At 38.1% G+C, this 13,552-nt stretch overlaps 1 protein-coding gene across 4 annotated transcripts in view; it reads right to left on the bottom strand.

Annotated features, from left to right (window-relative positions):
- Positions 1–3,563: 3,563 nt before the first annotated feature.
- LOC309665098 (contactin-associated protein-like 3) overlaps positions 3,564–13,552 on the bottom strand; it is a 239,849-nt gene continuing 229,860 nt past the window's right edge. For 2 of the 4 annotated variants that reach the window (XM_082471232.1, XM_082471234.1), the window contains 3 exons: positions 10,618–10,848; positions 10,309–10,380; positions 3,564–7,154 (listed from right to left, as the gene is read on the bottom strand). In XM_082471232.1, coding sequence (XP_082327358.1) covers positions 6,961–7,154; positions 10,309–10,380; positions 10,618–10,848 — 497 coding nt within the window. In that variant the 3' untranslated portion in view covers positions 3,564–6,960. The remainder of the gene's footprint in view (positions 7,155–10,308; positions 10,381–10,617; positions 10,849–13,552) is intronic. The other 2 variants (XM_082471233.1, XM_082471235.1) reach the window with 1 other exon arrangement.

Genomic DNA, 13,552 nt, shown 5'->3' with positions numbered 1-13,552 from the left:
ACTGCACCACCAGGGAAGTCCCACTAGTTACTTTCAGTGGATGCAGTTTCCCCATGGGGCTTAAAATATTTGAATCCACGGCTCATATTGAAAAAATAGCCAAATAATCATTTTAAATTCCATTTCAGCTTACTTGATATATATGAGATCCCCAAAGTATCAATTGACTCAACCAAAGCAGTAAATTATAATAGCATATACTATGGGTGAGGGGCTGTGCTAAGCCCTTCATATAGGTTGGTTAATTTAACTTTTTGTTAGAAAAATCTATGTGCATCATTAACTTTAAACTGGGAATATCACTTTGAATAGATTACCTTAAAATATTCTTTCCACCCTTGTCTTTAAAGTGACTTAGCAATCCTACCTTTCAGCAGTACGCATGAGAAACATTCTCATATTGTTTCTATTTCAGTTTCTAATACTTTACTAAATGAAAAGATAACTCCTTGAGGGTAGTTAATTTCTTGTCTTAGGACAGAGTAAAGCAAGATGTTATGGAACAGCATGTTGTGAACAGAAAGCAAGGATCCTTTAAAAAAAAAAAAAGTCTGGAAGAATTCTGGAAGAATGATGGAGTCAGGTGACTCCATTTGACTCAATTTGATGAGACAAGAGAGAATACCAATTATCATACTAATTATAGATCTTTGAACAAGTTGAGACTGTAAAGATCCATTTAATGAAAACTTGATATGATGGAGATAAAATATAGTTGTTATTAAAAATTATTGTAGAAATAATTCTAATTAGAATTAGATTACCAATCAGTGAATTTTCTGCTTAATTTAGTTTATCTCTGTATTTAAGGAATTGTTATAGGCTTATGTATAGAAGTAGGAAAGGCTGAATAAATGAAATTATGATGAGTTTTTTAAAAAAGTAATTTATTACCCCCAAACAGAGGTTCTGAAAATCACATAAAATAACCAAATAGCTATCAGGTCAAACAGCATGGCAAAATAATGAATTCACAGTCTATTCATAAGACACTGGAAGATACAGCCAGTACACGTCCTGGCCAAGAATCCTTGGCTGGCAGCTGAAACCTTGCACCCTGGCTGGTCTGAGAGATGTATTTTTATTCTAGGTGAAGCAAATTGTTAAATCCCCTAGAAGGTATGAGCATAAATATTGCTATAACCTCAGCAAAGTAGAAACACTGAAAACAATACAAATGAATATAAACCACATTGCCAATGGTTTTGTAATAGGTTGGGCATAAGTGTTACAAAAATTTTTGTAATCACATTCATAATTTGAGTGTTCTTTTTTCTGATTTTAAAGTTAATTTAAAAATTTAGGAGAAACTGACATATTAAACATTCTAAGTAATAAAATGTTTAAGGTAATTTGATGATGGTTTTAGTCAGCCTGATTTTATTTATAAAGCTAATTTTTTAAAGTAATTTTGTTTATAAAGCTAATATTTATAAGCTAATTTGTATATTGTGGAAGTATATAAAATGTTCAGAAAAATTCTATTTGGTAGATTCATATGTGCTTAAAATTTTGAGCAGTAAAGAAAACATGGGTATTTCTCTATACACATTAAACATTCTAGGAAACATTCAAAGAATAAATCTGGCACCGGTAGGTAGAAAGTCTTGCGTGTGTGTGTGTGTGTGTGTGTGTGTTTGTGTGTCAGTGTGAGTGTGTTCCTAGGCAGAACAGTTTGAATTTCATATTTTTAAACATATAAATCATATCTTCAAAGATTGAAACAAAAGATAAATCTAGCCACGGTTTATATTTACTTGCTGCAGAAAATGGGAGCAAGTCAACTGTTGGAAATGTCAGGACCTGCATTCCACTGTGTCTATCAGGAATTAATTATCTGTGTGACACTCATCTAAGCAATGAAAGCCCTTGTGCTGCAGGTGTCTGATCTGTAAAGAGGCGATAATTATAAACATTTTACCTCATTGGTTGCTTTTAAGAATTAAAGTCAAAGATTAGTTATGCAAAGTGCTACATTCAGTTATAGATGTTCTATGTTAAGAAATTTCTTAAATGTTAGGTAGTTTATAAAATTTCATTTTTCAAATCTAAAGGGCAAGTTTAGACCTGAGAGCATGTGTATTTACAAAGTCAGTGATAAACTCTGGATCCAGCATCTCATCCTTTTGTAATAGAGAAGAACAAATCGGACTCCATATTATATCTGTTCCTTTTACTTTAACCTATGTGCCCTGTTGCCTGTGCTTAGTCATGTTGGCTCTGCACATTTTGTAAAAGAATGTTGCCTATAGCGTGAAATATACAGGATAGCCTGTATTCTCAAGGCTTTGACCTTTAAAAGTATAACACTTCTCCATTTATATAGAGATAAAAAGTTGCAGAAGAGAGGATAACATTTGTCTTGTTAGCTGTTTATAGGAACATCATGACCTGACCTACATGCACAGCTGCAGGAACAAAGGATTCCAACACCAAGAAGTCTGCAACAACTAACCATGCCCCTCCCTCACCTTGTCTTTAAAAATGCTTTGCTGAAACCCTTCAGGGAGTTGTGGGTTTTGGGGCACCAGCCACCCATCTCCTTGCATGACCCTGCAATAAACGGTTATCTACTCCAAAACTTCAGTTTGTTTGGCCTCACTGTGCATCGGGCACACAAACTTGCATTTGGTAACACTTTTAACACAGACAATAATACAATAAAGTGAATATACGTCATTTTTCAGTCATAATCAAAGGATGGCAAATGTATTGCATTACTAGTAATTCTGAAACAGAGGTTTCATAGGAAGTAGCAGCTTATTTTCCCAGCAATGTGATTGATCTATATATGATAAATTCAGCCACACATCTTAGGCACACACACCTATCTTCCTAAAACACCACCCATACTTGTACTAAACTTACACCACATATTAGTGGCTGATGTTCTGATGAAACTTTCAGCAGTAACTAGCAAGAGCTGCACCTGTGAGAACATGTAGAGCAAAACAAGGCTCAGGTAACCGAACTTAACTACTGATAAATGGTTGTTACCCTGGACGAAGCAACTTAGACTGGCTTAGAAGGCCTGTGAAGGGAGAGGAAAGGATTGGATGGCAGGATATTTAATGCTCCTGCCAACAGACAATCTCTGTGATTCTGAGAATATATGAATTGTTTTTTGTTTTTGATAAAAATTTGATTTTTTTTCTGAACTTAAATTTGCTAAACCATTGTTTATGAATACTTTCATCCTTTCAAAAAGTGATAATAGTCATATGTAGGTTTAGGTTGTTCATAGATCTATCATTAATAATATTTTTTTTCAGCTGAAGTAGTAAGTTATTTTCAATGTGCACAAAATCTGTTAATATCCCCCAACCTATAAATGTGCCCATGGGCACCTGTGAGGCTGTGGGTATACATAAACACCAAATCCATTTCCCCCACCACTTTGTGTGCAGACCATTTTATGTCTATCACTTTCTTTTTCATTCTTTCTTCCATGTTGCCACTCACCATAAGACACACTTAAAAAGGGAAAGAGACAGCCAGGATCTATTGAAGGTACAGAGGGACTCAAACATTTTTGTACGTGGATTGCAAAACAGTAGATTAAGTAACCCAATAAACATGCTTTTATTTAACATATGTCCATTTCATCTCCTTTGTTTAAAGAATGGCTTGATAATGCAACTGCATAGTCAGACTTAACACTAGATGGAAAGTGCTTCAATCATATTTGTCTTCTTTCAAGGCAAGGACCATGAGCATCATATTTTATTTTAAAAAATCCATTGAAAGCTATTATCCATCAAATGTTGTACAAGAAAGAAACTGAAAAACAATTCCAGAAGCAGTGTTTATTTAGACAAACAATAGAAATTCCCCAATGTTTTTCTACATTACTAAATAATACTGGGGAGGTAGTGGGGGGAAGGGTTCACTTCATAAGGAAGTAAACAGAAATTCCTAAATTCTAGCCCCAATAATGAGTGTTAATTATATGCTATTTTCCTTTTCTATTTGAAAATAAAACTTGAGGAATTATTATGTTTGAACTTTTATTTCATAGAAGGATGCTATTTGCTGGAATCTGTATATATAATTAGTGCTCTAGAAACCCAACTGTCTGGGGAAAATCATGTTTAACTAGTTATGAGTATATAGTAAACATTCAACAAATAACTTAGTGATTGTTAAATTATTGTTCTCTGGCAAAGGTTTAAATATCTATATTGATAGGTATTTTAAGCTGTAGTAGTAGTCAGTAAATATCCATTACTTTGTGTTTCACTTTTCGTATGATAAGTTAAATACCACCATAAATAATATTAACAGATCACGGTATTCCCTATATATACAGTAGAGATAAAGTAATATACACACCACTACAGAATGTATACATTTGCACATTTTTTAATATTTTAAGGGAGAAACAATATAATTTCATAATTCAAATTTCATTCAACTTTTCTTAAAATATTTTCCTAATTTAATTCAAAAATGTTATTTTATTAATAAATAAGCAGGAAAAATTTACAAATCAGTCAGGGAAAGTGGATGATGCATCACTGAAGTTTGGTAAAAATATTGTAAAGTTTTCCCTTTAGAAAAGAGAGCATGGTGCAGTGGATTTCACTATCTATAAATCTGTAAAATTTCAGGTACCAAAGTGGTGCATTCTTTTGGAACATAAGGTGATCACTTGTTAAAGCTGCAGTGATTTAATGATGTTTACACTCAGCTATGCGTTTAATGGAGCCTATAATTTTTGTGTTGAATCCTTCCCCAAACTGCACATTCCTTTGGGAAAAAAACTACATATATGTAGTTTTTCATTTACCAAGGTAGGTCCTTTATATATTGCTATAGTGACATCCTAAACTTTTTTCATCATTTATTTAAAGAAACCTGAATATAGATACAATATTATCTACCATGGATTATACCATCCATGGTAGATGGACTTTAAAGGGGTCCCCATGATCTCAGCCTGCTGGTTCAGGTCCTTATATAATCCCTCCCCTTGAGTATGGGTGAGACCTGTGACTTGCTTTTAACCAACAGAATATGGCACATGGTATGGGATGTCATTCCCACGATCACATTACATTACACAAGACTCCCTCTTGCTAGCAGACTTGCTCTAGAGTCCCTCTCTCTCCTCTGTTAGCTTTGAAGAAGCAAGCTTCCATCAATCCTCCAGCAGTAAGGAATGGAATGCTATCAGTAATCATGGGAGCAAGAAGGCAAATCCCTCCCTAGCTGAGTTTCCAAGTGAAAACAGCCCTGGCAGACACTTGATTGCAACCTTGCAGAAGTCTCAGTGAACCCATGCCCAGATCTTGACACACAGAAACTGTGAGATAATAAATGTGTGCAGTGTTAAGTCAGTAAATTTGTGGTAGTTTGTTACACTGTGTAGAAAATTAATACAAAACCATAAGAAAATTTTTTTTGAGAAAAGACAATATAAAGGATCTCTTTTCCCATTCTTTAAAAAGAACACAGAAAAGTAGGTATACACTCAAATGTAATAGCAAGGCAAAATGCATATAAATCCAGATAGTCTTATTGTGGTCAAAGTACCTGGCAGCCACGTGGCAGGTGGGATATAGAGAAGGCAGTGCATTTTTAATATAACTGGCTTTTCAGCACAAATGGTGACTCCATGCAATTATCTAATGACCACTGCCACAAAAGTAGTTATTGGATCAATCCCCAGAGTTAATATGAATTTTTTGCTCTCCTAGTATTCAAATATACCCTACTTAAAATGAACTAGTTGATTTTAGGTGCTCTGTTGGAAACGTATCTCAAGATCCTAGAATCTTGACTGGAATGACAAATTTAGTTCAAATCATATAACCTGTATCTTCCCTTAACATAAGCATCCTTCTGCTGATATTCCAAGTAGTAACAAGGTGAGAGGATAACTCAGGGAATGTTTTGCCTAGATCGGCTCAAAATTTAGAAAGGAAAATGAAGATATTTGGTTCAAAATGTGACTTCTTCCCTAATAAATGGCCAGAGAGTCACAGGAAATCAAAGGGTTGCTCACATAACCTTCAGAAAAAAACATCACAGGACTACAAAGAAAAGTGAAGTGACTTAATCACCTCATATATAAAGGAAATAAATTTAGGATTATATTTCATTCAGATGTGGATGGAGGATACATTTCCAATGTTAAACATGGAGTTTATATATGGGCACAAGTTTAGTTAGAAAATATACATTTTTTGTGAGCTCATTAGGTGATCGTTATTACAATTTACAAAGAGTATAATGACAAATTACAAAGAAAGATAAGCAAATTATCACAGATTGAAATCATTTACACATTTTTCTACCTATGAATTCTCTGTTCCGTATCTGAACTTACTAGCAGAATTTCATAGCTGACATTCAACACTCATTTCATCACTAAAATGCATCAAAACTGATTTAAAAGAGACAAATAGTAAAAACAATCAGCCAAAAAAATGTTTTTCAGGTTTCTAATGCATTTTTGGCCACTGGGCTCTGGTTCACAGGAATATGGGAATGCAGCTGAAGGCCATCCGAGAAGCACTTCCTGGTTTATAAATGTCAGTAGGTGATTGGTAAAGGAAGCATAATGTAGGTTTCCATGTAACACAAAACATCAGAGTCCAACTTTGACTTTCATAAACCTCCGTGTTGAATTTTTAAGAGTAGGGCCACAGCTCAAATTCTTACTCTCACTTAAAACCCAAAGTAATTATGCAAAATTCATTTCAATTTTAGAGATAAAGTCAGAACAGTCAGAAACTGCCATACAGTGATTAATGAGCACACCTAAGTCACTGTTACGTAAGTAGATCAAGAAGGAGCACTGAGCAGGGCCTCCAGGGACCATGCGTGAGCAAGTTGATGGCGCTGCACACCTACCGTCTGTCCCAGGAGGCCAAGAGGGGGGCTTCATCCACTGCGAGCCTGTGGCTTAACAAGACGGTCACACCATCATAGTAATAAGTAAACGACCACTGCTGATCAGAAGAAATACTCTTTCTGGCTTTCACTGACTGTACTTTGCATGTTGAGCTCACTTTTCAGAGCAGTCTCAGCATTGTCTCCAGTTTTTGGAATATTCGACTCATTTTTTTCATATAGCCATCTCTGTTGATAAATGCGTACAGCAATGGCAGTGATGCAGAGCAAGATAAATATCACAACTGCTATCACACCTAGAGAGAAAGGAAAACACAAAGTCAAATTATAAACTGTAAATGTCAGCCTAGCTAGAATCTACCCTAGCATCATTTATCATCAGAAAATTTGAAACCAAGTGGTATTATAACATTAAGTGTACTTCTAAGTCCATGCAAACTTTAGACACAGAGGTTTTATGCCTTCATCCTAAAGACATATCATGATTGGATTTCAATTAATGCTTTCACACTAAAATGCAGAAACACAATGAGGTCTCTTAGATTATGCTTACACTTCATGCTAATTGAGCAAGCAGGTTTTTATTATTTTAAAAGTATAGAGTGAGTAGCCCCACCACAGAGTGATTAAATGCTTATGTGTATTTTAATGAAAATTCGATTAAATTTTAATGCTGATACACTTGAACTACAGTAATGTGGTGTGTATCCCATCTATCTCTATGAGACCAACAGAGTCTTAAGTGATTGCTGCCTCTGGGGGGTCCACACCCTTGTGTGATGCCCCTGTGACCTGCTTCTAACCGAAACAATACGACAAAGGTGATGGGCTGTACCTGATTATTTGTACATGATTACATGATTATGTTATATAAGCTTGTAGCATCTGTCTTGCTAGAGTCTCTTTCTTCCTGCTGGCTATGAGGTGGCAAGAGCCATGGTGGGAAACCCCACATGACAAGGAACTGCAGATGGCTTCCAAGTGCTAAGGAAAGACTCTGTCCAGGAGCCAGCAAAAATTCAGAAGCTCTCAGTCTTACCTCTGCAAGACACTGAATGTAGCCAACAACCATGCAACTGAGGAAGTGGCTCCTTCCCCAGTGAAACCTTCAGATGAGACCCCAGCCCAAGACCCCAGATGAGACACCTTGATTTTCAGCATTGTGAGACCCTAAGCAGAGGACCTAGTTGAGATGTGCCCAAACTCCTGACTCACAGAAACTGAAGGATAATACATGTGGATTGTGTTAAGCTGCTAAATAGGTGGTAATTTGTCATGCAGCAACAGATAACTAATATACCATTTTATAAGAAATTGTAGACATATTAATAACATTCAGTTATCTGGAAAGTAAAAGGAAAACATTTCTCTTATTGGAAATGTACTGAAGACATTAGGTTTGCCAGCGGTTCTCAACCTTGGCTGCATAGCAGACAATAACTCAGAATCTTTTGGTGGGAGGCCTAGGTATCAGCATTATTTTAAAAGCTCCTCAGATTATTTTAATGCACCATCAGGGTTGAGACTGTCAAGCTAAGCCATAGGAATGTTTACTCAAGCCATATCACATTAGTGAAGAAGGAATCCATTCTGAAACAAATAGATAAACAGAAGCATTCACTAGTGAATATAGTTTTAAGATGATGGACACAGGCATTAAATAATATCTCCATTTAACAAATGTAAGCCAACATATGTTACTGCTTAGTTGTATAAATCAAAATTTGTATTGCAAAATGAGGGTTCTTCATTATACTCTGGGACAGACATAAGCAAGTGTAACAGAGCCCAACAAACTCAAAGCTTGGTTGGGTATAACTGGCCACAGAGATTCCTGGGCACATGATATCAGGAACCCAGACCCCTTCTTACCTCTTTTTGGAAAAGTACACTGAAGATCTATATACTCAGTAACTGACAAACCACCCAGCAACCAGCCACCACACAGATGGAAGGCAGGTTCAAGTGAATTGTGTGCCTAGTAAAATGAGCCATTCTGTTCCTAAGACCTTCTGTGCCCTCATTCTCCATCCCATGTATCAGGAACCAAGTAGGATTTCTCAGGAGAATGACACTACATCTTGCCAACGATATTCAGCAAGAGCAAAAAAACCCTAAGGACCACATCTTTGTTCTATCATCAATTTGACTATTATCTCTGGTCTTGCTAATAAAAGGGAACAAACTATGATAATTTGTGAAAGTTTGAACTTGGATTCCTACTTTGTAAATGTTAATCACATTTAAGTTGATTTATTTTCACTTAGCTTTGGCATTATAGTGAAGTCTTCTCATTAAAAATAAATTAGAATGATTTAGGATTAAGGTTTAATTTAAATTTTAACACAAAAGTTATTCCTTTTAGATATGCATTCTAAATAACATTTATGGTTCTTATTTGTTCTTGGAGTTATAAAATGGAGGTCATATTCCTCACTCATTACAAAAATAAAAGTAGTTGAGACAAAACTGGAAATGTTAAAATTCTTACATAGATTTGGTCAGCACTTTAAAATGTCTGAATACTTTCCTAATTATCTGGAGAATACTGGTGTCTGGATGGATACAGACAAAATGAACAGATCCAATCCGAGCAGGTGTGTAGCCGGCCTGAACAGTGGACCCCCAGTCCTATCACCCAGATCTAGCAGTAATTACCTCACTTTGAGGTAGCAAGGAATGGAGAGCAGTTTACTTCTACTCACCAAGCAGAGTTTGCAACTTACTCACATTTCAATAACCTAATTAAACAAATTAAAACGTTCTTTGAATGATAAGGAGGGAGAATTGAATATTAATTTTTTTAGTCAGACCTGGATAAATTTTGCTTCAAAGGATATATTAGAAGATATTTAAGATGCGATTACTTTTACTTCTTCAAATATATATATATATATATACACATATATACATATAGATGAATGGATTTATTTGATGGATATCTCTATCTATCTAATCTATCTCTCCATCCTAAGATAAGCTTGATGCCAGACACAGTTTTATATCTTTATGTTCAGGAAAATGACAATTTGCATAGTTTAGGTGCTTCTCCCAATATATGTTTTATTTTTAATCTTATTTTTAAATGTTTTGGGCTAAGGGACTGAGAGGTCCATGGCTATTTTAAATCAAAGAAGTAAAAGTAAATGCACCTTAAATATGTATATATCCTGAGAGATACTAATGACTATATTCAAACGAAAATTCTCTTATTATTCTGTAGTTTGGCAACCATCCTTTAAAAAGTGTTTCAGTGGAGCGATCGATTCCTTCTCCTAAGTATCTCCAAAGGAGCTGAATTCGGTACAATCACGTCAAGAACATGAGCAATTGTATGTGGCCTGCCACTGCCATTGACCTCACAATCAGCACGGATTCTCACGGATATTTTTTGGACTTTGCTAACAGTGACAACAACGCCAAGGACGAGGTCATTCGCGGCCTCGTTACCTCCGATGACCGCGGAGTCACTTCTGTCCGCATTAACTAAGGGCTCTCCCTCATCTGTTGCTCCAGAACGACCTACAGTAGAAAAAGGAAGAATGACAGAGGAGAGTGGAAAGGAGAACTTTTGAGAAATCCACATTTGAAAGAAGAGCAGACAACGCAGTGACAGAAATGAACTTGAAACGAAGAACCGAGAATGGAAAGACCAGGGAATGGGAAGGTGTACGAACAGAGGACTTTTGGAAACCTCTGGAATGAAGACTGGGTGGAAGACCGCGGGCGCAGAGTGACCGCGGGCGGAGGGCCACGCACCTGCGCCGCCTGCGAGCGGTCGGGTCGCCTCCCGCGCTGGAGCTCCGGGCCCCGCCCCCTCCGCGCAGCGGGACGCGGCGGCCACGTGTCCGCGGACAGTGACCCGGGCGGGCCCGCCCGGGCGCAGCGCCGCCTTCAGCGGGGCGGCGGGACCGAAGCGCACTGCCGAGAGGCAGCCGGTGAAGCCGTGCGCGCCAGCCCGCAGCGTGTCGCGGTCCGCGCCGGGAGGCCCTGCGGGCAAAGAAGTAGGACACACCGTTAGGGCTCAGGAGCGACTGGCGGGGACGCAGGAATAGCCTGCATCTGCGCAGCAGTGATGAACTGAACTTCCCTCCGAGCCCTTCGTTTTTAGGAAAGAGCCAGAGTCGGTACCTGCCGCCTTGGTTGATGCCCTGCGGGTGCGCACTCCCCGTGAGAGTCACGTGAAGCTCCTTCGGATGCAGTCACGGGGCACTGACGAATGAAATCCTCCGCCAATGCATTTTTCAAAATAGTTTTAACAGGATTTGTGGCCGGTAATCTAGGTCTCCTGGGTTGGGGGACAGCAGCGTTCTGGGAATCCCTTCTGCAGTTCCCTCACAATTAACACTTTATTCAGGCTGACTGTTCTGACCCCCACAGAGAGGGCCTCTCCGTAACTGCACGTGCTGCCCTGGGAACGCCGCCCCACACTTCCTTTCCCCTTCTTCACAAAGGTGGTCTCTGTCCCGGGTCCATAAATCAAGGCTTCTGCCCCCATCAACCCCCTCCTGATCCCCGCCCTCATCCCCAACTGACAGAAGTTGGTTAAAGACCGAAGAAGAGCAGCGACTGACCCAGGAGAGAACATCAATCCGTTCATTTCAGTTATGATTACATCCTGCAGTGCGCTTGCTCTGTGGGCACGAAATCTGACCAAAGGCCCTTAGCTGTAGACTTCAAGTTTAAATGTGTCAGTCTGGGAAGCTTCCATGTCCCCCAGAGAGGCAACCACATCAGTATGAGGCAACTTTGGCATCTGCTGTCAAACTCCCTCTCACTTCACCTTGTGTAGAAAGGCTCGTTGCCTCTTCTTTTTCAAACAATCATAAACAGCTGCCAAGAATTTACCAAATGATTCCCATAGGCTGGGCATTGTGCTAAGCGATTTATAGACTTTTGAATAGTGGCATTTGAACTCTGAAGCCAGGGGTGTGTAACCACACTTCCAGCTAGCCTTGCCTGGTGCATCAGTTGCAGAAGGTCACTCTCCTTGGATCATCCCTCTCTCATGCAACATGTGGAAAGCCCTTGGTGGGCAGTGTGTTTTATTCTTGCCTTCCCCTGCACTTAGCTTACTGTCTGTTACATAGGATGCATGCAATATATATTTTACAATCAAAGAATAAATTTAGTCCCATTACCACCCTTCTGTGGACAGTTTGGGTACTGGAATTTTTAAAAATGTGTCACTCTCAAGGTGTGACCTGAGAAATTCAGAGGACCGACCTTGTGATAAAAGATTACTTGCACTGGCTCCAGCTAAAAATGTACGTCCATAGTTGGCTGCCATCTTATGCCACTGAGTTTTACAGAATGTCATGGTAACTAAACACATCCTCATTGTCGCTAAAGTTAAACAACATACCCTGAAGCTTCTATTCGAAGGGTAGCAGAATATGCCACCCCTAAATATGCCATTTTGGCATAAGGATTATTTTCTTGAAAAACAGCAGGTACAAGGACACTGACATCCGCTTTCTGTTCCTGAAAGCAGGAGATAAAACTGTTATGCGAAAGCTGCCCTTTTTGTACCAGGAGGAAAAATACATTTTTATGACCAGAGATGAGGAGACCAGCCCAGAGAAATCTGTACATACAAACCTTGTTAAAATAACCCCTATCTTCCTTTCATCTCCTCATACATTTTAGTTACTTTTTCACAATCACCACTCTCTGTTCAACCTCATATATAAACACTTGGGCCTATCCGCTTTTTGGGTCTTCATTTTCCTGTAGGGACTCCCATGTACATTTAAAAATCTGTATGCTTTTCCCCTGTTAATCTGTCTTATGTCAATTTAATTCTCAGGTCCAGCCATAGACCCTAAGAGAGGAGAGGTCAAGTGTTGCCTCCTATACAAACTCATGGGGTAGATTTCCTGACTCTTATTACAGGTCTCACCGTTTTTCCTATTAAACTTCATCTCACTATTTCAGTCTATAATTCTGGAAAACCAAATATTCTGTATCCTTATTTCTTCTGGCTTGGAAAAGAGCTGTACCTTCAAGAAAAATGGCCTAACTTTGAGATTTTCAGCAAATGTATTGGGAGTTACTTGGGCTTACAAAATTCTGTTCATGATTTTAAAGTTGCAAAAGTAAATGTTTGCTATGGAAAAGACCTCTAAGAACAACTAAAATTGGGGGCATGCATTTGCATTGTTATAATCATAATAGACATCTGTCTGACACATATAGCTACCTTGGCCAAGTTGATTATACGAGACATCAAAGAGCTTTATGCACGTGGAATTTCAGGTAGCTCCTTAAGTACACTGAAGTAAAATGAGCTAGGCACAACCCAACTAAAGGATTATCAATTAAAAGGGTACTTTAAAGATGACTTTACTTTTTAAATTTTGCATTCAGATATTATCTATTTCTTAAAGAAAGGCACCCTTGCTTATGTATACTTGAGACAATGTCAAGAAGAAATAAAATGGGAGACACTGCAATAGTAACACAGGACTTTTGCAAGGCTAACATCTGAAAAAAAAATTACAGGTAAAATAAAAGTTTTAGCTGTTGGACAAACACTAGCTTTCCTGTTCCTGGTCAAAGTCTGACCTGAGCACTACTAGGCAAGGGTAACAGAAGGAATCTCAGGCAGACATTTATCATAATGAATTAGGCCAATTTTGTGGAATTTATTTTTTAAAGATAACCTAACTTCATGTCTTTAGTGTTGTTACTA

The sequence above is a fragment of the Balaenoptera physalus genome (assembly GCF_965194825.1).
Source record: "Balaenoptera physalus genome assembly, chromosome: 7".
In the NCBI taxonomy this organism is placed as follows: Eukaryota; Metazoa; Chordata; class Mammalia; order Artiodactyla; family Balaenopteridae; genus Balaenoptera; species Balaenoptera physalus.
The sequence above is the reverse complement of the archived record's forward strand: the minus strand, read 5'-3'. Positions and strand labels throughout refer to the sequence as shown.